This window comes from Cetorhinus maximus, chromosome 30, assembly GCF_964194155.1.
Source record: "Cetorhinus maximus chromosome 30, sCetMax3.hap1.1, whole genome shotgun sequence".
NCBI lineage: Eukaryota > Metazoa > Chordata > Chondrichthyes > Lamniformes > Cetorhinidae > Cetorhinus > Cetorhinus maximus.
Window position 1 is genome coordinate 11,961,247 of NC_135908.1, and position 27,946 is coordinate 11,989,192.

Genomic DNA, 27,946 nt, shown 5'->3' on the forward strand with positions numbered 1-27,946 from the left:
AAAGGAATGTGCTAATTAAGGGTAGAAAGCAGGACGAGCAAGGTACAGATAGCCCTAGTGGGGGTGGGGTGGGGTGAAGGAATCGAAATAGGCTAAAAGGTAGAGATAAAACAATGGATGGAAATACTTTTAAAAATAATGGAAATAGGTGGGAAAAGAAAAATCTATATAAATTATTGGAAAAAAAAGGGGGGGGATCGGAAAGGGGGTGGGGATGGAGGAGAGAGTTCATGATCTAAAATTGTTGAACTCAATATTCAGTCCGGAAGGCTGTAAAGTGCCTAGTCAGAAGATGAGGTGCTGTTCCTCCAGTTTGCGTTGAGCTTCACTAGAACAATGCAGCAGGCCAAGGACGGACATGTGGGCATGAGAGCAGGGTGGAGTGTTGAAATGGCAAGCGACAGGGAGGTCTGGGTCATGCTTGCGGAATTTAATGCTTTTATTTTTGTTAGCATTCAATGTATGTTCTTCCCCAGGCAAACTTTGTGTTTTTAAAATGCTAGAAACCATCTGGACTGTCTTTCATTTTAGTTTTCTCTCGAAAATCAAAATTTTGTTTATTTCCTTAAACTTCAAGTAAACTTCTCTTTGAGTGCTGGGAATAGCAACTCATATCAATTTATTTTATCTATTCCAATTTCAGAAACAATTATTCCCAAGGTTAGTGGTTTTAAATGGTGCTTTTACATCAAATAGAAGTGCTTACATATGTCTTTTGGAAGTTAACTGTAAACTGATTACAAGAACTTTGTCTTGAAACAGAACACAAGGCCTGAATGATTCATGTCAAATCTTTGAGAGGCAAAGCCTTTAGTCCAAATTTGATATTTGTAGATATACTTGTATATTTTTAAAGCTTCTAGATCCCAGTTCTCTTGTGGGTCTGGAAACCATTGTTAACTGTTTTAAAAAGAAAAATCCAAGCAAAAACCTGATTAGGAGCCCAAATGGGTTGATGTATTCAATCCTATCTGCCAATTTTAGAAACCTAAAATTTAATAATGTCGAATATATACATCTAGCAATACAAAGGGTGTGTGGTGAATTTAAAGAAAACAGCTTTCAGCAGAAAGGGTTAAGTTTTCTGCTTGACTTCAAGAGATTGAGCAAAACATTCTCAGGCACATGCAATTGCACCAGTTTACGAAACCCATTTTGAAAGAGATTTCTCGCTCGGAACAGAACCAAACACCATTTTAAACCGTTGTTTTTTTACGACTTTGGTATTTTTTTCTTCAGTTTACCACAGATTTTATCCTTGGGGACTAAAAACAACAACAAAAAATAAATCGTAACATTATAAACTTTGAGAGAAAACATCGTAATTGGAGAGGATGGCGTTTTGGATTAAACTCCAATTGTTCCCAAATTTTTTTAGCCTCTTGTAAGAGGTTTCTCACCCAAGGATACTTTTTCTGGAACAATCAAGATAATTAAACAGCCAAAACCAATTCCCAGTTCACATAATCAAATATTTAAAATTCAAAACTGCCATGCTTCAGATGTGTGAGCCTTATTAAGACTCCCATGTACATCGCGACATAATAACTAGAATGTCACCGTGACCACTAATTAAATTATAGTTTTCACACCTTATCAGGTGAGTTAACCTCGATGCTCCCAATTTAGTTAAAACCAACACTTAGGGAAGAATTTTCCCGTCGGTGAGCAGGGGAGGGGCCCACTCGCCAACGCGTAAAATGACACGCGGTGACATCGGGTGGGTATCCCGACGTCACCGCGCGTTATTTAGATGGTCAGTTTGGCGGGTGCGCAGCCGATGTGGCTGCGCGCCTGCCCAACTGTCAAAGGCCTATTAAGACCATTAACAAAATAATTAAAGTTGTTAAGAATGCTGCCCGTCCAACCTCAAGGTTGGCGGGGGGGCAGGCGAAGAGCCCAGACGGCCTTTGCATTTTTCATGTAACCTCATCCACGGGCGGGATGAGGTTTCATGAAGCGTTTATAAATTAAATAAAAAATTTTGAGAAAATTAATGGACATGTCCCAGCTCATGTGACTATCCCAAATTGCCCTTACTCCGAGAGCATTTAAGAGTCAACCACATTGCTGAGTTCAACATTTCATCAGGGGGCTGTTTATCACATGAATGGTGTGTGATGCTTCTACAGAGGTGGACCATTCACTGTGTCAGGCGTATTGGCTAATATCGTTCTTGTCTGGGTTGTGCTCCTGTCTTAAAAAAAAGCCTGTCTCCTCATCTTGAGAGGAGCTCACCTCCTGTCATGACAGTGGACACCAGCTTGCTGTCTACCTAATTTCCCTTTCAATTTTTGTTTTAACTGCTGTGTTTCTCCTGCTATGATTCCAGAGGAAGCACTAGAATAGCTCTATGGTAACACACTTGAGTTTAAATTATAGGCTAAAGTGCATCATTATGCATAGTACTAATATTGTTATCATAAGCTTCCAGAGCCCCTTTAAGAATATGACTATATTTTTAAAAACGATACTTTTAAAAAATTTCCTTGAACATTATTACTGCAATAAAGGATTAGATACCCAGTGCACAACCCAGTGCTGAACAGTAATTCATTCATTTCAATCATTTATGAGCTACTAAGCCAGTTCAGTCATGAAAAGAAAAATCATTCCACTTGTGCCTCAACATGACATGCACATTCCCCAGTGAAGTTCAAACAGCTTTTACCGTTGCATCTTATTACCCTTCACAATGTTTATATGTATTGATCGTATATTAATTGACAGGTGTAAGTATTATCTTGGTTACCATCACCTACGCAGAGTTCCAGAATTGTTACAGCACAGAAGGAGGCTATTCAGCAGCCCATTGGGTCTGCAATGTCTCTCTGAATGAGCAACTCCCTTAGTGCCATTCTCCCAGTAACCATGAACATTAGGAACACAGGACTTAAGAGCAGGAATAGGCCACTCAGCCCTTTGAATCTGCTCCGCCATTCAATAAGATCGTGGTTGATCTGATTGTGGTCTCAACTCTACTTTCCTGCCTGTCCCCCATAACCCTTGACTCCCTTGTCTATCAAAAGTTCTCTAACTGCCTTGAATAAATTCAATGACCCTGCCTCCACTGCTCTGTGGAGAAGAAAATTCCATATACTAACGACCCACTGAGAGGAAAATATCTCTCCTCATCTCAGTCCTAAAAGGAAGACCACTTATTCTTAAACTATGTTCCCTAGTTCTAGCCTCCCCTACAAGTGGAAACATCCTCCTGGTATCTACCCTTTCAAGTCCACTCAGGGTCTTAAATATGTCAATGCTTCTGTCTCGCTGTTTTCTTCACATTTAAATGTGGCATCTCATCTGAATCTAATCTGAATACTGCATCTTGCACACAGGTGTTGATGTTTAATGGAGAAGAAGATCGCAATAACTTTGTGGAAGATTTGAAAGCATACCTGGAAAGGCATGGCACAAACCTGCTGATCCATGAAGTGAAAGAATGCACACTTTTAAAAGAAGCCGTGACAAAGCAGCAGCGGATTAAGATCTTAGATACTTTTTTCCGCCGTGTGTTTGCACAGGTACTGTTGGGGTCACATCGATCTTGACGTTTGTCATGAAAATATAATAATTTTCATCATATTATTGTGATTTAGTATAAAGGTAGGTTAATAGTGGATTAGTTTCTCTGTGTGGATGTGTGTGTGTGTGGGGGGGTTTTAATTGAATTAGAGACAGCTAGTCTGCAGCTTTTGAGTTTATCAAAAGAGAAGCTAGGTTTGAAATACTGAATACGTAAACACGGTTGAAGTTTTAGGATGTGAGGTGTGAGGAATGTTTGCATTTTTAGATAAACCAGACCATTTTGAATTTCTAAGAAATGATGGGATTTTTTTTTTTATTCATTCACAGGATGTGGGCTTCGCTGGCTGGGCCAGTATTTATTGCCCATCCCTAGTTGTCCTTGATAAGGTGGTGGTGAGCTGCCTTCTTCAACCGCTGCAGTCCCTGTGGTATAGGTACACCCACAGTGCTGTTAGGGAGGCCTTGACAGCCTGACAGTTGCTTTCGACAGCTCCTTTTCACACTTTTGACAGTTCCTTCTGACAGTTGCTTTTGACAGTTTCTGTGAGTTTATGCACTTTTTACATGTATTCAATAATCCCCAACAGGCGCCTTACCTCATTCAAGGAGGACATGATCTCCCCAAAAGTCAATTCACCTCCGCCAAAGGGCACCTGACCTCTCCCCAAGCTGTCCCAGGACCATATCTAAAGGGGTACCCTACCTCTTCAAAAGGTTACCCACCTCTCCAAAATGGTACCCCACTTCTCCAAAGAATTCTGCCAAGTTCAGAGCTGCCCCTGCCGGTTCTAATCTTCACACATCATGTTTGACACACCCGGGTCACCAAAATCAGACATGAGTGGAGGTGTCTGCTGATCTATATGCTGAGCAGCTGCCTCTGCGAAACGTGCATCCGCAAATCCCTACCCACCTCCATTCCCACCCCACGGAAATGGTAGGTGTCGTGTTCAGGACCGACTTCTCAATTTCAGCCTCCTCCGTCATTTTCGCAATAACGGAGAGGCTCATCATTGTCGTAAAAATCCAGGCCTCTGAACCACAGTTGAAACACCTCAACAATTCAAGCTTGCACATAATTAGTTCTTTTAGTGTTCATGCCCTGAAATGACGTCTTGAACACACACGCGCGCACACTCTAACGTGGGGAAATTCACCAAATCCCATTGGTCACAAAAATCATTCGCAGAGCAGTCGCAAGCAAGAACATTAAAGCACGGAAATTGCTGTTAAGGATCTTTATGCATCAACAATTAACGCATTTGTAATGTATTCTTCTGCTTGCCATTTTAATGCAGGTGTTATGTATTTTAAGTAGTTTAATGCCACCAGTAAAACAGCAAATAAGTGCTAGGCAAGTGTTTATTTGCTAATATTGCTAACCATAATAACCAAGTTTGTCTTTGAATATTTTCACATGATGAACAGTTCCAAACGATTGCTCTCTATTATTTATTTCCATACTGTTTGTAACCTTTAGGTTCTGGAGATTGACGGGTCAGATGCTGGCGACTTTGACAATGAAATTTCAAAGAAGGCTAAGGAGTCTCTGAAATGTGAGCTGACGAGTGCGGAGTTTGCTGATGTGCTGGGACTAAAGGAGAACTCCATGTTTGTGGAGCAGATGTTTTCACTAGCCGACAAAGATGGAAATGGCTATCTCTCGTTCCGGGAGTTCCTGGACATCTTCATTGTCTTGATGAAAGGTAATCCTGAGTTCAGGGCATGAGGGCTTATTGAAGCTCAGTTGCAAGTGTTCTTTACCTTGAAGACAGTGCAGATTGACCAGTAGGGGTGCCAGTCACAAAGACTGGAAAACGATGGAGCAGTCCTGTGATATGGTGTCCGTACCTTAATCAATATCCTCAATATATTCATTCCTGCATTATAGGAAGTGAATCTCATCTGTTATTTCTTGTTTTAAATCTAACTGTTGCTGTTGGCTCAAGGAATCAAAGTGTAGAGGCAATAAAAGATCCAAGGGTAAGTGGAATATCAACCCCATACATTGAATAATATAGAGCTCTAGGGAACACTGTCCCTGATGTAGATAAGGGCACATTATTAAGCGATAGTTGCACTTCTGGTATGATGATGGTTCACTTATATCTGCTGATTTGCGACAGTTTGGTCAATAGCTTTTTTACCTCTTGGTTTTTACATTCCACCAAACCCGCTGATTGTGGACGACGTGGTGTGTTGTGCTCTAACCCAACCCCCATTTGTTCACAATAATCTCTGAAGACCTTGGGGAGAGAAAGGCTCCACCTTGATCAGAATGTAGAATCTTGGGTGCACCAGCTGCAGTAATGATGTCATTAACAGCATTGGCAAGTGCGTTTTCCGAAACAGTTTTTGTGGGAACTAGCTAGCAGAACGAAGTCCATCCATGAACACAAACGAGAATGTATTTATAGTCCAGCGTTGGGGTAAGTGGGCCAATGAAATCAACAAAAAAATTCTGCATTGATTGAGTAGGCATTATTGGAGATAATGCTGGTGGTTTAAATAAGTGATGACTTATTAATTAAATTGCATGGCTCTCTCCCTCCTGATCTAGTTGGGCCTAAATGTATTTTTGCCTGTCATCCTGCTCTGTGGGCATGCACAGCGTGTAGGTATCTTGTAAAAGTCAATCATTTGAGTTTTACATTGTGTGAATCCCTCTAATGGTAATTGATAAATCGGGCCCCCCAAATTTGTCCACACAGTTTTTATAACGTGAGGTCTAGTACAGTGTAATCAGCTCCTGTATCAAACAGGGCCTCCATTTGTTCATTGGTGGGCAGGGTCACCAGGGCATAGGGGAATTAAAGAGACCCTGGCTGGGCACCAGTCTTTTAATCCTGAGATTTATGATCCTTCAAATCATGATTTTTATTGTTTTTTTCACTTTTAACCACTTTGACTGAACGCCATTCCTCCCTTTTGGGGTATCTTCCTTCATTGACCCCTTAGGAGTTCTGTCGGACAGCTTATTACCATGAGGGTCTCCCCGTTGGGGTTGACGTTGATCTTGTCTTGATACCTGCTCCAGTCGTCCAGGTAACCTCCCATCGCCCTTTGATAGTCCTGATATAAAATTTGTTCCCATTAGGGATCCCAGTGTCCTCTGCTTTCACTGTGAGGTCTGGCCCCGTCTCTCCGGTGAGAAATGTCTCTCACGCTGCTGGCAAGCTATTCATTAGAACTTAGATCTTCTGGAATGCACGCTTGGGGGTCTAGAGGCAGAGGTTTGCGTCCCGCTGGAATGGGTCGGAGTCTTGGGCCTAAGCTGTCCGTGTCCCTGGGTGCCAGAGGTATTTTCTCCAGCATTTCTACCTTTAGATTGTGCCTCACTACAGATTTAGTTTGCGGTAGTTTGAATAGGTCATGATTTATTTGTATAATTTCTTGCGTTCAATATTATCCCATTTCTTCTGGTTATCAGGATAGCCATTTAGAGCACTCTCACAGATCATCTTAAGGGCAATATTTTAAATTTGGTTGGCCAGGCAACCGTGGGCAATATCCCAGTTATCCTGTGTAAGGATTCTGTCCAGTTAGCTACTGGGCAGCTACCAAGCCTTTAGTATTAGTAAATATTTCTCTAATTGAACCCATTAAATGTCCTCCCTGAGTTACCATAAAAACCTGGGCATAAATTTGAATCCAGTTTTTAACACCGTTTTCATGGAGGGGGCTAAGTCTAAGCTCAGTATCATTTGAAGGACTTCCCTTAGGTGTGCAGATTTGCAGCCTTGACAAAAGGTTTCTGATTTATCGAGTTTATTTAGAATTCAGTTAGTTTTTTTTTCCCCTGATAGGTGTTTCCAGGTTTACTACGCATGCTGTAAATGGAGCTAAGATTGGCATTGCCTAGGGGTGTAACTTGTGGTTGCTGAAGGTACAGCAGGTCCTGCTGCTCCAGCATTGGATTGAGCTAATGTCCGCCTGCATTGATTATACTGGATCCTAAGTTGTCTATAATCTTCCCGAAGGTTTTTGACCTTTATTTTGTCATGAGGTTTCTGCCTCAACCAGAATCCGTGGCCCCCAGGAACATATATAAACACAGGTCCTATGATTCAACTATAGTTCCCACCATGTACATACAAACATACAAATTAGGAACAGGAGTAGGCCACTCGGCCCCTCGAGTCTGCTCCGCCATTCAATAAGATCATAGATGATCTGATTATAACCTCAACCCCACATTCTTGCCTATTCCAGATAACCTTTCATATCCTTGTTAATCAAAAACCTATTTAGCTCTGCCTTAAAAATATTCAAAGACACTTCCCACCGCCTTTTGAGGAAGAGAGTTCCAAAAACTCACGACCTTTTGAGGGAAAAATTTCTCCTCATCTCTGAGTGGACCCTTATTTTTAGACAGTGACCCCTTGTTCTAGATTCTCCCACAAGAGGTAACATCCTCTCCACATCCACCCTGTCAAGAGCCCTCAGGATTTTAAAAGTTTCAATCATATTGCCACTTGCTGTTCTAAACTCCAATAGATACAAACCCAACCTGTCCAATCTTTCCACATAAGACATCCTGCCCATTCCTGGTATTGGTCCAGTAAATCTTCTTTGAACTGCTTCTAATGCATTTACATCTTTCCTTAAATAAGGAGACCAGTACTGTACACAGTACCCCAGATGTGGTCTCATCAGTGCCCTGTATAACTGAAGCATAACCTCCCTACTTTTGTCATCAATTTCCCTCACAATAAATGATAACATTCTATTAGTTTTCCTAATTACCTGCTGTACCTGCATTCTAGTCTTTTGTGATTCATGCACTAGGACACCCAGATCCCTCTGAATCTCAGAGCTTTGCAATCTCTCACCATTTAGATAATAAGCTTCTTTTTTATTCTTTGTACCAAAATGGACAATTTCACATTTTCCCACATTATACTCTTTGCCGTTCTTTAGGCCACCCAATTGTGTGGGTGTGCATCTTGTCATTAAGGGATTTTGTAGGTCCGGGACATTAGTTTAATTATCCTCGTGGATCTTTTGTCTCCCCTTGTCCTGATCGGATTAGCCTGAATCGTGCCATGGGCTCTAAACAGCTCGCATCAGCACCAAAATATTCTATCTCAAAGGCAACTACCTGATCTTGTGGAGGCTAAGTTTATCTGATCTAACAAAGCAATTGTTTGAGTTTCATATTAGAAAGACTCAGCCAATTTTGTCAGGACCTAACCTCAGTTAGGATTTAAACTGAATTTTATAAGAAATTTCTAAATCTCAATGTGAAATCAAGGAAGTTCTCATTTAAATTCTACAAGGCCTGATCAGGGACTTGTTTTCTCTAGATAGTTAAATCTGGGTCTTAGTACCACTGTCCGTAAAACACTCCTAGACTCAATAATCTAAAGGAGACATTTTAGATATAAACATAAGTAGAGGTTTCTGTATCAACTCATTGTCCCACATTGTGCGTTAGCTGAAGTAGTTAATAATCCTAGCCACTTTTTGAGACTATTCTGAATCAGGCATCCTCTTTGGACAATCGCTGTCACTTAAGGTTGAGAAAGGCAGACCTCACAGACACTTAAATGGGAATTACGAGCTGATCTAACTCTCCCAGAAGGAAAGAATATTACCGCCCTCCAGATTGCCATTTTAACAAGTTTTAGCCAGACTCTAACAACTCGGATATTATAAGGGACCAGGCATCTCGCCTCAATAATATACCTCTCCACTGAAGAGTGTACAGAGATTATATGAGACAATATATTTTCCAAATAGTATAAAAGTCTATTAAAAAACTGAACATGCAATTCACATTTGATGGTAAGTCGATCGCAACATTGATAGTTCTAGGAAAATAAAGTATAATCTTGTTTATATTAGAGAATCCAAGTCTTAAGATATCCATCAATATTTAAAGTAGAGTTTTCCTTAAATCCCCGAGTAGGAAGCTACAGAGTCTAGCAAGATACCTCATGGACTCATATACGTTTACAGGAGGAGGCCATTCAGCCCATCATGTCCGTGCCGGTCAACAAAGATCTGACCACACTAATCCCATTTTCCGGCGCTTGGCCCATAGCCCTGGAGGCTATGGCAACGCAAGTGAATATCTATCCCAATTAAGGGAAAACTATCATTGCCACATGGCAGCAGCCGTACCTTTATCATGAGAGACGCTGGAGTGAATCCAATGAATCTAAAAATCCAATATTTATACCATAAAGGAGCTGAACCAGCAGGAAGCATGTGAACACATGTGCTGGATCACCTCTTTGCTTTAGTCGACATCCTTCAAGCAAACAGAGCACTGAGAGGTGCAGATGCTGATCATTTCCTTGCTATATTCAGTTTCCAGAATTCAGTTGACAAGAGATTGTGGTATCTTGCAATTTATCGGTGATTTAGAGACCAGTCCCTAATCTGGGGTCCGTCAGTGCCCAGCTATACCCAGGCATATTCATAAACTTCTGAACCCTTGTCCAGCAGATGAACTCGGCTTTTAATTTTTCATCTCTACGTCAAAGTTTAATCACTCTTTCTAATCTCATAACTCCTTATTGATGGCTGGAGTCTCTTATAACTCCATATTTATAGAAGCTTTTCTTCACGGGAGGTCTCCCAAAACTAGTTTGGGCATTTCTCGGAAATTTTGTTGAATTTCAATTGGAGGATTAACATTTTTTTCACAACACTATTTTTACTATTGCACTGAGAGACAGGTGATTTACTTCAAAGTCCACCTACACCCTCTAGGAGATATAAACGAGTGGACCAGAGCATAAATTTTTCCTTGCTCAGCTTTGTTTGGTGGTTCCCCCATTAGCACAGGCATCCAAAAGAAAGTCTTGCATTTATATAATGCCTTTCAGAGGCTAGGTTCAGAGAGTATAAAAGTAGGCTATCGTGTAGCGCTGACTTTTTGGGCACTGGAGTGCTGTTTTGGGCTGCAGTAGAGTGCTTAGGTTGGAATTTGGTGATGGAGGGGGTTCGGTGAGGAGGGAGGAGGTGCTCCTTTCCTTTTCTACATCTCCTCAGAAAGAAGAGCGGCAGCCTTGGTAAGCAGGACCTGGCGAGTAAATTAGAAAAATGTAATATTTTTAAACAAGTAGCTATACTTGGATTTAACTGAGAAGTTAAATGGAAATTTAGGGCTAATATAATAAATTAATATAAATAATCCAAAGGAGAATAAAGTTAACGTAAGGGAAGTTGAGTTAAGTCATGGCAGGGAAACTCAGTCAAGTAGAATGCGTGTCCTGTAAGATGTGCCAAAGCCATGGACGCTACCGGTGTCCTAGATGACCACGTGTGCAGGAAGTGCTGCCAGCTGTAGAAACTTGAGCGCTGGATTTCAGAGCTCGAGCGGCGGCTGGAGCCACTGTGGTGCATCTGCGAGGCTGTGAGCTACGTGGATAGCACATTCAGTGAGGTGGTCACAGTTTGAAGGCCTCGAGACAGAGAGGGAATGGGTGACCACCAGTCAGTCCAAAAGAAGTAGGCAGGTAGTGCAGGAGTCTCCTGGGGTCAGTTTTCCATTTGGGAAGCTGGAGAGGGCATTGGTTCTTCAGAGAAGTGCAGTCAGAGCCAGGTTTGTGGCACCACGAGCGACTCGGCTGTACAGGAGGGGAGGAAGAAGACAGGAAGAGCAATAATGATAGGGGATTCATTGGTTCAGGGAACGGACAGATGTTTCTGTGGCCGTAGGCATGACTCCAGGATGGTATGTTGCGTCCCTGGTGCCAGTGTCAAGGATGTCACAGAGTGGCTGCTGGACATTCTTCTGGGGGAGGGTGAACAGCCAGAGGTCGTGGCCCACATTGGTACCAGGTAGGACTTAGGTAGGAAGGGGGATGTAGTCCTGCAATCAGAATTTGGGGAGCTAGGTAGAAAATTAGCAAACAGGACCTCAACTGTAATAATCTCTGGATTACTCCCAGTGCCACTTGCCAGTGAGTACAGAAATAGGAGGATAAGGCAGGTGAATGCGTGGCTGGAAAGCTGGTGCAGGAGGGAGGGCTTTAGATTCCTGGGACTCTGGGACTGGCTCTGGGGGAGATGGCACCTGTACAAGCCGGACGGGTTGCACCTGAACAGAGCCGGGACTGAGTTCCCTCCGGGCAGTTTTGCTGGTGCTGTGGGAGGGCTTTAAACTAACTCAGCAGGGGTGTGGGAACCAGGAGAGAATATTAGAGAGGAATACTAGGGTGCACAAAATACTGGGATGGACAGATAACACTAGCACAGAGAATAGTAAATTAATAGGTGGAGTCGGGGTGAGGAAGAAAGTAACAAAATCTAAATCAGGGTTACTATATGTGTATGTGAATGCACGGAGAATAGTAAATAAGATTGGGGAGTTACAGGCGCAGATTGCCATGTGGAAGTATGATGTTGTGGCGATAACAGAGACCTGGCTCAAGGAAGGTCAGAACTGGGTGTTAAATATTCCTGGGTACAAGGCGTTCAGAACAGATTGGAATGGAAAGAAAGGAGTAGGGGTGGCAGTATTGGTTACGGAGGGCATTGCAGTGCTGGAGAAAGAGGATGTCCCAGAGGGTTCAAGGACAGAATCAATTTGGTTAGAGCTAAGGAACAAAAAGGGCCCATTTTCATTGTTCAGTGTAGTCTATAAACCGCCAACTAGTGAGAAGGACACAGAAGAACAAATGTGCAGGGAAATTGCAGAGAGATGCAAGCATTATAGAGTATTTATAATGGGTGACTTTAATTACCCAAATGTAGACTGGGACAGTGGTAGTGTTAAGTGTGGGGAGAGGCAAAAGTTCCTAGATTGTGTTCAGGAAAATTTTCTAAAGCAGCATGTGTCCAATCCAACAAGACACACTGTTGGACCTGGTTCTTGGAAATGAGGTGGGCCAAGTAGATCAAGTGTCAGTGGAGGAAATTTAGGAGACAGTGATCATTGTATTGTACGTTTTAGGATGATGTTAGAAAAGGACAATAGAGTGAGAATAATTAACTGGACGAGAGCAGACTTCGATGGGGCAAGAAAGGATAGACTGAAATAAAAGATTGGCAGAAAAAACTGTAGCTGAACAATGGGCTACCTTCAAAAAAGTATTGGCACAGTCAAGGTATATTCCATATAAAGGAAAAGGTAGGGCAAACAAATCCAGAACTCCCTGGATGAAAAATGAGTTAGAAATTAAGATGAAGAAGAAAAAGTGTGTTTATGGCAGGTGTCAGGTAGAAAATACAATTGAGAACCAAGAGGAATACAGAAGGTTCAGAGGGAGGTGAAAAAGCATATTAGAGAAGCGAAGACGGACTATGAGAAAAGACTGTCGGCCAACATAAAGGGGAATCCCAAAGTCTTCAGTAGGCATATAAATAGTGAAAGGGTGGTAAAAGGAGGAGTAAGGCCGATTAGCGTCCTAAAAGGGAATTTAAACATGGACAAAGGGGCCATGGCTGAGGTATTAAATGAATACTTTGCATCTGCCTTTACCATAGAGGTAGATGCTACCCAAACCGTTGAGGAAACTCTGTCACTAGAAGGGTTCAATATTGATAAATAGGAAGTGTTGAATAGACTGTCGGTATTTAAAGTTGACAGGGCACCAGGACTGGATGAGATGCATCCAAGGATATTGAAGGAAGTGAGAGTAGAAATTGCAGGGGTACTAGCCATAATTTTTCAGTCTTCCCTATACTCAGGAGGTGCCAAAGGACTGGAGAATTGCAAATATTACGCCCTTGTTCAAAAAAAGATTGTAAGGATAAGCCCAGCAATTACAGACCAGTCAGTTTAACTTCAGTGGTTGGCAAGATTCTAGAAACAATTATTCAGGATAGAATTAGTAGTCACATGGAAAAATATGGATTGATAAGGAAGAGCCAGCATGGATTTCTAAAGGGGAAATCATGTTTAACTAACTTGCTGGAGTTTTTTGAAGAGGTAACAGAAAAGGTCGATGAGGGTAATGCTGTTGATGTGGTGTACATGGACTTTCAAAAGGCATTTGATATAGTGCTACACAAGAGACTTGTGAGAAAAGTTATTGTTTATGGAATAAAAGGGATAGTAGCAATGTGGATACAAAATTGGCTGAAAAATAGGAAGCAGAGAGTAAAGGTCAATGGATATTTTTCAGGCTGGAGGAAGGTTTACAGTGGAGTTCCCCGGGGTCAGTATTGGGACCCTTGTTTTTCCTGAAATATATTAATGATCTAGATCTTGGTGTGCAAGGGACAATTTCAAAGTTTGTGGATGATACAAAGCTTGGGAGTGTTGTAAACTGTGAGGAGAACAGTGTAGAACTTCAAAAAGACATAGACAAGTTGGTGGAATGGGCTGATAGGTGGCAGATGAAATTCTATGCAGAGAATTGTGAGGTGATGCATTTTGGTAGAAGAACATGGACAGACAATATAAAATAATTGAAGGGAGTGCAGGAGCAGAAAGACCTGGGTGTATATGTGCATAGATCATTGAAGGTAGCAGGACAGGTGGAGAGAACAGTTAATAAAGCATATAGTGCCCTGGGCTTTATTAGTAGGGTCATTGAGTGGAAGAGCAAAGAGGTTATGCTAAATTTATATAAGACACTCGTTAGATCACAGCTGGAGTTTTGGGTGCCACATTATAGGAAGGATGTGAACACATTGGCGGGAGTGCAGAAGAGGTTTACAAGAATGGTTCCAGGGATGAGAAACTTCAGCTATGAGGATATGTTGGAGAGGTTGGGACTGTTCTCCTTGGAGAGAAGAAGACTAAGAGGAGATTTGATAGAGATGTTCAAAATCATGAGGGGGCTGAATAGAATAGCTCGGGAGAAGCTGTTCCTGCTCATAAAAGCATCAAGAACAAGGGCACAGATTTAAAATGATTTGCAAAAGAATCAAATATGACATGAGAAAAAACTTTTTCACACGAGTGGTTCGGGTCTGGAAGGCACTACCTGGAGGTGTGGTGGAGGCAGGTTCAATCGAGGCATTCAAGAGGGCATTGGATGATTATTTGAAAGAAACAATGTGCAAGGGGTATGGGGAAAAGTCAGGCCAATGGCACTAGGTCATAATGCTCAGTTGGAGAGCCAGTGCAGGCAAGATGAGCCGAAAAGGCACCTTCTGTGCCGTTAGGACTCTGAGAGTCTTTCATAGTCACCAGATCTCTCAAAGTGCTTTACTGCCAATGAAGTACTTTCGAGGTATATTCACTGTTGTAATGTAGGAAACACGGCAGCCAACTTGCACACAGCAAGCTCCCACAAGCAGCAATGTGATAATAACCAGATTATCTCTTTTGTTTGTGATGTTGGTTAAATATTGGCCAGGACATCGGGGATAACTCCCCTGCTCTTCTTCGAAATAGTGCCATGAAATCTTTTAACATCTAGCCGAGCAGGCAGATGGGGCCACAGTTTAACATCTCATCTGAAAAGCAGCATGCCCAGCAGTGCAGCACTCCCTCAGTACTGCAGGAACATCAGCCCATACTCCTGTGCCCAAGCCCTGGCGTGTAACCTGAGTGCAGAGCCTTCTGTCTCAGTGGGGAAAGTGCAAAATGTTGGGCTACGGCTGATAACTTCCTAGAGAACTCAGTCGAGGTCACTTTAACCTTCAGCTAAACCAGCAAGGCGAACCTGAGGCCCATTACAGAATCCACCTAATTTTCAGTTATGTAGTTGAAGTGGAAATTGTGTGAGCTATGTAACAATTAGCTCATTTACTCAACCGGCTTACAGCACCATCTAAAAAGGTAAAAACTATCCCTTCAACTGTGTGGCTCACCTGGACTCCCAAAGAGAAATTTCTGCTTTTCAGATCCCAGCCCGTTTTTTTTCTTTAAAAAGGAGTGAATATACTTGAAATGCAGGGCAGATCAGTCGGTATTCAGAAAAGACTGGCAGTTCCTTTTCTGGCACCCTTCCTCAGAAGGGTTGTGCAGAACCTGAAGTCTGATTCGTTACATGCACAGCCTCTACTACATCACTATGTTACAGAACGGATTAGAAATAATAACGCGTGGACGAAGACACAACTTTTTGTTATTTATTCTTTCACAAGATGTGGGCATTACTGCCTCGGCCAGCATTTATTGCCCATCCCTAGTTGCCCTTGAGCAGGTGGTGATGAGCCACCTTCTTGAACCACTGTCATGCGTGTGATGTAGGTACACCCAAGGTGCTGTTAGGGAGGGAGTTCCAGGATTTTGACCCAGCGACAGTGAAGGAACGGCGATACATTTCCAAGTCGGGATGGTGAGTAGCTTGGAGGGGAAATCTGCAGGTAGTGGTGTTCCCATGCATCTGCTGCCCTTGTCCTTTTTGGTGGTAGAAGTTGCGGGTTTGGAAAGTGGGATTGGTGTGTTGCACGTCAGTGTTGGAATAAGTGATTGGAATAGTGCATCCTTCGTGCTCTGGCATTTTACTATTTTTCTTAGTCATTTTAAGAAATGCTAATCAGAATGTTTCACTCTGCCCCCCTAGACATTAAACTGGCATTGGAGATCGGCTTCCTGTCATAGATACTGTTAGATTTTTCATTTCTACAATGGAACAATTTAAAAATATCCCATTTGCCTTGTGTAGGTTCCCCAGAGGAGAAATCTAAGTTAATGTTTGCAATGTATGATGTAGATGGGAGCGGTTCCATGTCAAAGGAAGAATTCTCACAACTACTGAGGTAAAGCTTTATCTGCCTTTCTTACTGAGTTGTATCCAGTGCACGTGCCATGCTTCTCTGCGCAGTGCCTGCTGTGACATTATAAATGTTCTTGTGAAGGTTTTCTCTGATGCGTCCAATTCTGAGGGCCACACTTTCAGAAAAATGTGAAGACGTTAGAGTGACTTCAGAAAAGGTCCATGAGAATTGTCCCAGGGGATGAGGAACTTCAATTATATGGATTAATTGGAGAAGTTGGGACTGTTCCCCTTGGAGAGGGGAGGGTGGAGAGGAGATTTGATTGTGGTATTCAAAATCATGAGATTCTGAACAGAGTAGATGGGAAAAATTGTTCCCGCTGGTGGAAGGATTGAAAGTGAGAGGGCACAGATCGAAGGTAATTGGCAAGAGAAGCAATGGAGACAAGAGGAAAAACTTTTTCATGCAGTTGAGTGGATGGGATCCAGAACACCAGTATGATGGAGGCAGGTCCAATCGAGACCTTCAAGAGGGAATTGAGTCATTATCTGAAAAGGAAGACCATGCAGGGGTACGGGGAAAAGGTGGTTGTGGGGCACGAGGTAGATTGCTCATTCGGAGTGCAGGCTCGACATGATGGGTTGAATGGCTTCCTGTGCTGTGCTATTCTGTGATACTTCTTAGAACAACTGAACCAATAGGTTCTTTCAGATAAAAAAGAAAATTTTCACAATAGCTTTGACAGTACTGCCTAAAAAAACAAGCAAAGTCTTTGTTAGTCTGCAATCGCCCCTCTCTGTGTGCCAGTTTGGAGTATGAAAGGGCTTGCTGCTTCATCCTGCTGTCATTAATGTATACCCTGTCTAAGTGTGCCCAGAGGTTGGGCAATGTTCTGCATCTAATAGCATCTAGGTGGTGGATGGTGGGGGATTTCTTGTTAACCAAGAATGTCCAAGCTGTAAGTGACTTAGCTGTCTTCTGTGAGTCCTTTCATGACTGAAGAGTCTTGTTTCTTGTTTGATTTGACTCAAGCAAGAGCTGTTTACCTTCTAATGTTTCAGGTCTTTCATTGAGATCGCGAACAACTGCTTGCCAAAGGAACAGATACAGGATGTGATAGAGTCGATGTTCAAAGATGCAGGATTTGAAGACAAAGAGGAGTTAATGTGGGAGGATTTCCATTACTTGTTCCGGGATCACTACCATGAGTTGGAGCTAGCTCAGCTCAATGTGAAAGGTCAGCAAAACTATTAGACTGTTAAGAACTATTAAATTCTATATTTCTAAATAGTAAATGCATACAAGTATTTGCCATTTCAAAGCCATTATAATCAAGCAGTGGGGGTAACAAGATGTACAGGTTTATTTATTTTAAGGATTGGACCTGTTGCTGCACTCACCAAATCAATAACTTGACATCTCTTTTTTCAAATGTCTTCACAATGCTGACTCATATCTTCGATGATTTTGCATTCTTAGAAAAGCTTGGCGTCTTTATCAGAAATAGCTTATGGCCGCATCTGTGAAATGAGAAACAGAGTGAGCGTTTCAGGTCAAGATTTTGCATCAGAAAATGTTCATCAGAAATGTTAATGGTATTTCTCTCTCTCCACGAATACTGCCAGAACTTTTTTTTTAATCCATTCATGGGATGAGGCCAGCATTCATTGCCCATCCCTAGTTGCCTTTGAGAATGTGGTAGTGAGGTGCCTTCTTGAACCGCTGCAGTCCCTTTGGTGTAGGTACACCCACAGTGCTGTTAGGGAGGGAGTTCCACAATATTGAACCAAGCTTATGAAGAAAGTGGCAATAAGAGCAGGTCAGAAACTTAGTTTTTTGCAGCAGGTGAATCACCCCTTGACTCCCCAAAGACTTTCCACCATCAACAAGGCACCATTCGGGACTGTGAAGAAATACTCTCCACTTGCCTGGATGAGTGCAGCTCCAACTACACTCAAGATGCACGGCATCATCCAGGACAAAATAGTCCGCTGATCGGCAGCCCATTCATGACCTTAAACATTCAATCCCTCCACCACTTGCAGAATGTACCATTTACAAGATGCACTGCAGCAACCCACTTAGGCTCCTTCGACAGCACCCATGACTTCCACCACCTGGAAGGGCCAGGGGACTGACGAGGAACTATATTGCTATCCCTTCATTGTTGCCGGGTCAAAATCCTGGAACATCCTCACTAACAACACCGTAGGTGTAACTTCACTGCATGGACTGCAGACATTGAAGAAGGTGACTCACCACCACCTTCTCAGTTTTAATCAATAAATCTAACCATTTGCCACTCTTTGGATCTAAAATTCTGATCTGACCATGGGCTGGGTGCAAGCTAACGCATTTAAAAATGGGGCAGGACCCTACCAGGATATCCTTCTATTTCTTTCTCCCTTATGTACTTGTCTAATTTCCCCTTAAATGCATATATGCTATTAACTTCAACTGCTCTTTGTGGTAATGAGTTCAATATTCTTGTAAATTGGTTATTGAATTTATTAGCCACACTATGACATTGATGGCCCCTAGTTTTTGGATGTCACCTCATGCCTCCCATCTCAAGAGCAATTAGGGATGGATAATACCTAATGGCTTAGTTACTGGTGCCCACAACCCATAAAAAAGTTTTTCAAAAGACAGTCTCGTTTCCAGTGGAGTGCGGGCTATCGGATAATTGGGCGCTACAAAATATTTGAGCAATTTCCCATATCCGCTACTAGAAACTAATAATTATGAATCAATAAGAACTATTTTCTCTTGATAACATGCAGAAGATTGCACATACAGGAAACCTATTTCCTAAATTGCCTTGGGTCACACTAATCAATTTTTAATGGGGACGGTACATGGTGGGCTGAGGGCTTATGAATAAAAATATGAACTGGAGTCCAGAAATCAATATGAGAGAGTTACAAATGTGTGATTAATGTCTAATGCTGTTACAAATATGTATTATTTTCTTATTACTCTCTGTGTCAGTTTTTGACTGGGCATGCTACCATCGTGGATTTTGAGCACTTGACTATTTTGTATCGCTAACTGATGGTTTTGGATTCATTAAGAAGCGTTTAGTGCGGTCTTTGGTAATTTAGCTAGTAGGTTTTGTGCCAAAGCAGTCTTCTGCACTTAATCAAGAGAGAAAAAAGCCTTCATCATCAAGCCTTCATTACTGGGCTAGTAACCCAGTAATACTAATGCTCTGGGGGCACAGGTTCAAATCATGCATAGTAGCTGGTGGCGTGGAAACCCTAAAGTTACCCATTTAGGAGGGAATGTATGTCAATGGGCACTTTTATTAAGTTGTAACCTGGTACTGTTAGATTTGATATTGATTATTAATTTATTGCTCCAGGTATTGAAGGACAGAAACGTGGGAGAACAAACCAGGTTTCCTTCATAATAAAGAAAAAAGATGAGTAAGTAAACCACAGGCAATTGAGAAGCTAGACAATTATTACTAGAGGCTTGTTCGGGTAGACATAGGGCAGAATTTTGCCATCGGCGAGCAGGGAGGCGGGGCCCTCTCGCCAACGCGTAAAATGACGCGGGATGATGTTGGGCAGAACCCCCGACGTCACTGCACCCCATTTAAATCTTCAAGAAGGCGGAGGCACAGCAAAATCAGCTGTGCACCCACCGACCTGTTAATGGCCAATTGAGGCCATTGACAGGACCATTTAAACAATTAAAGGACCTGCTCGTCCAATGTTAAGGTTGCCGGGCAGGCCAGGAGCCCCGGCGGCAAATAGATAAAACATGAAACCTCATCCACTGGCGGGATGAGGTTTCATGCAGGGGTTTTAACATTTTTAATAAAGTTATTATGTTAATTATGAACATGTCCCATCTCATGTGACATTGTCACATGAGGGGGACATGTTAGGGAAATTTGGTTTTTCCATTTTTAATATTTTCAAAGTGTAAGCAATCTCCCTGAGGCAGCACTTAGCCTCAGGGAGATGTGCCCTCTGTCATGCACATGCGTGAAAGAGTGCACTCTTGCTTTTGGGAATCCCCCCACCCCCCCCCCATGCCCGCACAGGAAGCGCATAGCTCTTCCCGCCGGGCATCACGCTGGGCCTTAATTGGCCCGCCCTCGTAAAATGGCGGTGGGACCCGCTTCTCCGGCAGGGATCGGCTCCCCGCCCGCCGGAGATTGGGTCGTGTCCGCCTGCCCGACAGGCAGAAAATTCTGCCCATAGAGACTATGTTACCACTTGGGATGGGGGTGCATAAGATGACATCCAAAAACTAGGGACCATCAATGTCATAGTGTGACTAATAACTTGAATAGCTAATTTGGAAGAATGCTGAACTCATTACCACAATGAGTGTTTGAAGTGAATAGCATAGATACATTTAAGGGGAAATTAAATAAGTACATGAAGGAGAAAGAAATAGAAGGATATGCTGGTAAGTCCCATCCCATTTTTAAGTGCGTTAGCTAGCATTCAGACTGTGATCAGATCAGAATTTTAGATCCAAAGGGTGGATTTTATTGATTAAAACTGAACTGAATAAGAAAAAATTAGCAAGGTCTTTGTTAGTCTGCAATTGCCCCGCTCTGTGTGCCAGTTTGGGGTATGAAAGGGCTTGTTGCTTCATTCATCACCATTAATGTAATGCCTTGTCCAAGTGTGCCAAGAGATTGGGCAATGTGCTGCACCTAATGGACTGGAACACACACCCTCTTATCTAGATTGGCACAGCTCCTATTCAGTGTTCATGGGCATTTTCAAAAACTGGTTTCTACTGGAGCACGCCTGTGCTCTTGTTGAAGGAAATCACTCAGAGTTGCAAAGCCCTCTAAGAGAGGAGGATAGAAATCTGCAATACTTCCACACTCAGTCTTCATAAGGATGCCTTACACCTTTGCCAAAGTAAACACTTTTTAACTGCATCTCATATTTCTTGGCATCCATTCTAAGCTTGTTTTTCATTTATATCGGTTAATTGTCTAAAAAATATATACATATAATTTTCAGAAGTTCCTGGTTTAATCCTTGCCTTGAGACTCTTTAATCTTTGGTGTGTCTTTTATTTCGCTCTCATCACACTGCACTGTGAACCCTACCCTTTTACTCATAGCAGGGTCAGATGGGGTTTGAACATGATTTTGTGAGAGGAAGGAAATTTATTAAAATAAAGGGCCCAGGCTGTTCCGCGTCTGCCTGAACCTCAGGAATCACGGGTAATTTTTAGTATACCATTGATTATCTCCACAATGTTACATTTAGGGTTTATACAAAATGAATTACACCGAAGGACATGTTACAGGAATCATGTCACATGATTCTCTGTCAGAGAGGGGACCACTGGACATATCAGAACATGTTGTATTGAGTGATTAGTGGCCCTGTCACTTTATAGCAAACGATTGTGAGTTCAAGCCCTTCTACACAGCTTGAACAGGTTGACCCACCAATGCAGTACTGAGGGAGGACTGCACTGTCAGAGGCACAGGTGTAAAAGATCTACCAATGCTATTCCAAGTGTGACTGGCATTCATCCCTCAACCATATGGTGGGGAGACGGTGGCATAGTGGTGATGTCTCATGTCTCACAACAAAGGTATATCCCAGTGAGGAAGAAGGATTCAAGGAAGGGGATAAACCAACCATAGTTAACCAAGGGAGTTGAAAGAAAAAACAGACAATGTGGCAAAGATTAGTGTTAAGCCAGAGGGTTGAAAAAGTTTTAAAAACCAACAAAAGATGACCAAAAAAAGAATAACGAGGGAGAAAATAAACTTTGAGGGTAAACTAGCAAAGCAATATAAAAACGGACATTAAGTGCTTCTTTAAATACATAAAAGGGAAGAGAGAGGCCAAGGTAAACATAGGACCCTCAGAATGAGGCTGGGAAAATAATAATGGGGTACCAAGAAATGGCAGAGGAGTTGAATAAATACTTTGCATCAGTCTTTACAGTAGAAGACACTAATAGTATTCCAAAAGTATAAATAATCAAGAAGCAAAAGTGGGGGAAGAAATAAATACAATAATTATCACTAGGGAAAAAGTACTAGGGAAACTAACGGGCTAAAGGCCGATAAGTCCCCTGGACCTGAAGGGTTGCATCCTAGGATATTAAAGTAGCTACAGAGCTAGTGCATGCACTGGTGGTAATCTTCCAAGAATCCTTAGGGCTGTATCTTCCGGTCGGCGAGTGGGGGCGTGGCCAGCTCACCAACGTGTAAAATGATGCGGGTGATGTCGTGCGGATGACCCCACGTCACCCCGCATCATTCACATTTTCAGGTTGGCGGGCGCGCAACCAAGTCGGCTGTGTGCCCGCTGACCTGCCAACGGCCTATTGAGGCCATTACAAAACTAATTGAAATCATTAACGGACCTGCCCGTCCAACCTTAAGGTTGTTGGGCAGACCGGGAGGCCTGGCGGGCTTCAGAGAAAGCAGGAAACGTCATCCACGGGCGGGATGAGGGATTTAAAAATCTCAGAATATTTTAAAATAAAAGTTATGGACATGTCCCAAATCATGTGACATGGCAGCAAAATTTTTTTCTCATGTTTATTTGAAGTTTCAAATCTGAGCCGATCTCCCTGAGGTAACACTTTGCCTCAGGGAGATCTGTGCGCTCTTTCATGTGCATGCGCAAAACAGCACACTCCCGGTTCAGGGAATCCACCCCCCCCCAGCCTGCACGGGGAGCGCATAACGCTTCCTGGCGGACGTCACTCTGGGCGGGCCTTCATTGGCCCCCCCCCACGTAAAATGGCGGTGCGATCGGGAACCCACCCACTTGGGCACATCCTCCCTGAGGGGGGGAAAATGTTGCCCTTAGATTCTAGAAAAGTCCCAGAGGATTGGAAAACTGCCAATGTAACACCCTTACTCAAAAAGGGAGGGAGACAAAAAACAAGTAACTATAGGCCAGTAAAAGTCTATTATAAAGCATGTAAAAGCAGAGCATTTAGAAATGCATAATATGATCAAACAGAGTAAGCATGGCTTCATGAAGGGGAAATCATGCCTGACAAATTTATTAGAATTCTTTGAGGAGATAACAAGCAGGTTAAATAAAGGAGAGCCAGTAGATGTAATGTATTTGCATTTCCAAAAGGCGTTCGATAATGTACCGCACATAAGGCTACTTAAAAGGATAAGAGCCCATGGTGTTGGAGGTAGTATATTATCATGGATAGAGGATTAGCTAATAGAAGACAGAGAGCTGGGATAAGAGGGGATTTTTCAGGATGGGAACCTGTAACTAACGGAGTGCCACAAGGATCAGTGCTGGGGCCACAATTATTTGCAATATGTATTACTGACTTGGATGAGGGAAATGAATGTACTATTGACAAGTTTGCAGATGATACCAAAATAGGTGGGAAGGTGAGTGGTGAGGATGACACAAGGAGCCTACAGAGGGGTATAAACAGGTTAAGTGAGTGGGCAAAAGCTTGGAAGATTGAATATAATGTGGGAAAATATGAGGTTATACACTTTGGCAGGAAGAATAGAGGAGCTGAATATTATTTAAATGGAGAAAGACTGCAGAAAGCTACAGCACACAGGGATTTGGGGGTCCTCGTGCATGAATCACAAAAAACTAGCATACAAGTTCAGCAGGTAATAGGGGAGGAAAATGGAATGTTGACCATTATTTCAAAAGGAATGGAGTATAAAAATAGAGAAGCCTTGCTAAAATTATGCAAGGCACTAGTTAGACCACACCTAGAATACTATGAATAATTTTGGTCCCCTTATCAAAGGAAAGATAGGCTGGCATTGGAGGCAGACCAGAGAAGGTTCATTAGCTTCATCCCGGGTATGGAGGGATTTTCTTATGAGGAGAGGTTGAGTAGGTTGGGTCTGTACTCACTGGAATTTAGAAGAATGAGAGGCGACCTTATTTAAACATATAAGATTCTTAGGGGGCTTGACAGGGTAGATGCTGAGAGGTTGTTTCCCCTTATGGGAGAGTCTAGGACCTGAGGGCATAATCGCAGAGTGAAGGGTCGCCCATTTAAAACAAAGGTGAGATGGAATTTCTTTTCTCAGAGGGTTGTTAATATGTGGAATTCTTTATCGCAGAGGGCTGTAGAGGCTGGGTCGTTAAGTATATTCAAAGCTGAGATAGACATTTTTAATCAGTAAGGGAATCAAGGATTATGGGGAAAAGGCAGGAAAGTGGAGTTGAGGATTATCAGATCAGCCATGAGCTTATTGAATGGCAGAGGAAACTCGATGGGCCGAATGGCCTACTTCCGCTCCACTGTCTTATGGTCTAATCCAGAGGCCCAGGCTAATATGGTAGAGACATGGGTTCAAATCTCCCAGGGCAGCTGAGGGAATTTAATTTCAATTAATAAAATCTGGAATTGAAAGCTAGTCTCAGTAATGGTGACTGTGAAACTATCATCGATTGTTGTAAAAATTCATCTGATTCACTAATGTTATTTAGGGAAGGAAATTTGCTGTCCTTACCCAGTCTGATCTATATATGACTCCAGATCCACGGTAACGTGGTTGACTTAATTGCCATGTGAAATGGTCAAGGAAGCCACTCAGTTCAAAGGCAGCCAGGGATGGCAATAAATGCTGGCCTTGCCCACGAAAGAACAAAACAAAATTAACACCAGCCGATTGGATCAATTGATCATTCACCACATTTGCTGTATTTTTAGGGATCTTGATTTGCAGAATTTCGTTTTCAAATATGCCTGTATAAGAACAATGTTTGAATTTAGTGGTTGTGAAACACTGTCGGAGGTTTTGAGATCATGAAAGGTTCTATTAGGAACTCAAGTTCATTGTTTCTGTTGCGTAATTTTGTCTGCCTGGTGTAAAGCTGTTAAAGCTTGTTTAGACAATGGCTGGGGGAGTTACTCAGTCATGGGAACTGGATCAGGCTAAATTTTCCTTTAAGCCTTACAAACATCATTCTGTGACGTGTTTCAGAGTGCCGAAGAGCGCAGAAAGCCAACCAGAAACCAGCCCAAAAGAGACCAGCCCAACCGAAACTTCAAGCCCGGAACACTTCATCCTGGATTTGCGTAAACGGTTTGGCAAGAAGTAAGACTGAAATAAGATAACACAGCCTGGGGAATACATTCGGTCTCCCGTTCGTCGGTCCCCAAATCCTCTGCAAATGTCTCCAATTCTGAGCTCAAGTTGGACATTTTGGACAGTTCTGTGGTATTTACCGGTATAGTTACCCAGGAAAAGTTAGATTAAAATCTAGTCCAACATCTGGGTACCTACAGAATTGACCCCAAATCATTCATGCTGAAACCCCCCCAGACTCCCCCCTTGACCCCCTGGCTACTTCCCATGATCCCTGATGACCCTCCAACCTACCTCCCCGATCACTCAACTATCCTTCCTGACTATTGCCATGACCCCTAATTCGACTACACCCCCGACCACCCAATTACCATCCCTGACTATCGCCTCAACTATCCCCCTGCCGCCGATCACCCAACTAGCTTGCCACGCACTTGCCACGCTACCCACCTAGCACCCTGCCCACCCATGACCTTACCCACCTGCCACCCTACACACCTGCCATCCTGCCACCTCACCCACCTGTCACCATGTCCACCTCCCCCTCACCCAGCTTCCACTCTACCCACCTACTACCAAACCCACCCTAGCCACTTGCCTCACCCACCTGCCACCCTACCCATTCACCCATTCATCTGCTCACCCATTCGCCCTTTCACTAACATTCACCCATCATTAACATTCACACTGGACTGTTAAACCCGCCATACAGCAGCTAGTGCCATAAAAAGGAGAGTTGTCCTGTCTTGTCCTGACTATTGCTCTGCTTTTCTGGTAAAGCCGGGCTCAGAAGACCTGGCAAGGAATGCGGAGCAGTGCCGAGGCGGAAGCAAGTTTTAGTGGAGCAGCAATCGTTGGATCAATCCAATGATGATTGCTGCTCCTTGGAACATCTGGGCCATTGTGTTGTTAATTCAGTAGCTGTTAGTTCAGAACCAAATCTTCACTAAAGCTCAGACCAAGGAGAAGCATAAAACCAAAGAAATTTGCAATACTCTGAAAACTGTGGGATAAACTTTCTGTTTTTTACTTTACAAAATGTACATATAATTCTGGTTCTCCTTTTTGTCATCATTTCTCTGTAAAAAATTTGAAACTTATTTTGATTTTGGTCAACATCATTTAAAATCGTAAACCAAAGAGATCAATAGGGATCAATAGCAGAAAACCAAATGGAAGCCCAAGGAGCCTGCTTTAATATTTTTTTTTATCTCCGCAGTTTGAAAGAAAAGTTCCTTTTAGATCTGATGATTTTAAAAGTTATTTTTTTCTCGTATATGGCATTTCTCACAGGGCTGTTGACTTCCTTGAATAGAAATTAAAGCCAAGGTTTCTCAGATTATGGCACTATTTTGAAGAAAGGTAGGGTAGTCCTCCTGCTGCCCTGGCCAATAGTTATTCCTCAACCAACACCATTAAAAATGGCCATCACCTCGTTGTTCTTTGCGGGAGCTTGCTGTCCATGGATTGGCTGCTGTTTCTCTTACATTACAACAGCGACTGCATTTTTAAAGTACTTCATTATCTGTAAAAGGTGTGGGACATACTGAGGTTATGAAGGCTATAAATGCTGTTCTTCCTATTCTGTTGTTAGTGTTTTATTTCTATGCTTATATTTCAAGATCTTCTCAAACAACCGGTAAAGTCTTCACAGAACCAATACGGGACAAGTATACCAGAAACAAATTTCAACAGAAATATCACGAATACAGGCAATATACTCAAAACCATCAACGTCAAATTTTTTGTAGCATCATCTTCTTTGGGATTACTGCAGGTGTCTTTGTTGAGCGCGCCTATTGTAAGTACCACGTTAGACCTCCATAGTCACCCATTCTGGATTAAGAGACCATGTTACCACAGGGAAATAGGAACAGAAGGAGGTCATTCAGACTTTTAGTCCTTTTCTGCCACACAGTTAGGTCATGGCTTATCTGTGCCTTAATTCCATTTATTTGCCACATTGATCCTATATCCCTTAATACCCTTACCCCACAAAAAATTATCAATCTCAATTTTGAAATTTTCATTTGACCCTCAGCCTCAACAGCTTTTAGTGGAGAGAATTCCAGATTTCCACAGCCCCTTATATGAAGAAATACTTCCTATCATTACCCCCGAATAAGAAATACTTCCTATCATTACCCCCGAATAAGAAATACTTCCTATCATTACCTCCGAATGACCCAGCTCTAATCTTAAGTTTACATAAGAATGAACATAAGAAATAGAAGCAGGAGTTCGCTTGTCAAACCTGCTCCACCAGTCAATAAGCTCATGGCTGATCTTGTGGCCTTAACTCCACTTTCTTGCTTGTCCCCCATAAGACCTGATTCCTTTGTCAATCAAAAATCTGTCTGACTGCAGCCTTGAATATATTCAATGACCCAGCCTCCACTGCTCATTGTGGGAGAGAATTCCAAACACTAATGACCCCCTGAGAGAAGTGATAACACACCTTTGTTCTGGGCACTCTCGCAAGAAGAAATAGTTTTTTACTATCCACCCTATCAAATCCTTTAATCCTTTTAAATATCTTAATTAAATCACTCCTTAATCTTCTATATGTAAGGGAACACAAGCCTTGCCTTGTTTATCCCTTTTAGCTCTGATATAACTCTGATGAATCTGTTCTACATCCTCCCAAACGGGAATATTTCATTTCTGAGGCGTGGTGCCTGGAACTGAATGCAATACTCCAGGTGTGCTCTGACCAAAATTTGGTATAGCTCATTTAGTATACCCCGAAATGAATTCTAACCTTCAATTAGACTTCTTACTTTTGTGCCGGTCACTTTT

The 27,946-nt window shown here is 42.5% G+C and overlaps 1 protein-coding gene and 1 long non-coding RNA gene across 6 annotated transcripts in view; one reads left to right on the top strand and one right to left on the bottom strand.

Moving 5' to 3' along the window:
• Positions 1 to 27,946, top strand: part of LOC144670073 (dual oxidase 2-like) — a 120,718-nt gene that overhangs the window by 66,832 nt on the left and 25,940 nt on the right. For all 5 annotated transcript variants that reach the window (XM_078532464.1, XM_078532462.1, XM_078532461.1 and 2 more), the window contains 7 exons: positions 3,342 to 3,527; positions 5,012 to 5,237; positions 16,053 to 16,146; positions 17,166 to 17,341; positions 19,469 to 19,532; positions 25,043 to 25,156; positions 26,770 to 26,948. In XM_078532464.1, coding sequence (XP_078388590.1) covers positions 3,342 to 3,527; positions 5,012 to 5,237; positions 16,053 to 16,146; positions 17,166 to 17,341; positions 19,469 to 19,532; positions 25,043 to 25,156; positions 26,770 to 26,948 — 1,039 coding nt within the window. The remainder of the gene's footprint in view (positions 1 to 3,341; positions 3,528 to 5,011; positions 5,238 to 16,052; positions 16,147 to 17,165; positions 17,342 to 19,468; positions 19,533 to 25,042; positions 25,157 to 26,769; positions 26,949 to 27,946) is intronic.
• Positions 1 to 27,946, bottom strand: part of LOC144670076 (uncharacterized) — a 149,313-nt gene that overhangs the window by 23,074 nt on the left and 98,293 nt on the right. The gene's annotated exons all lie outside the window — the stretch shown is intronic.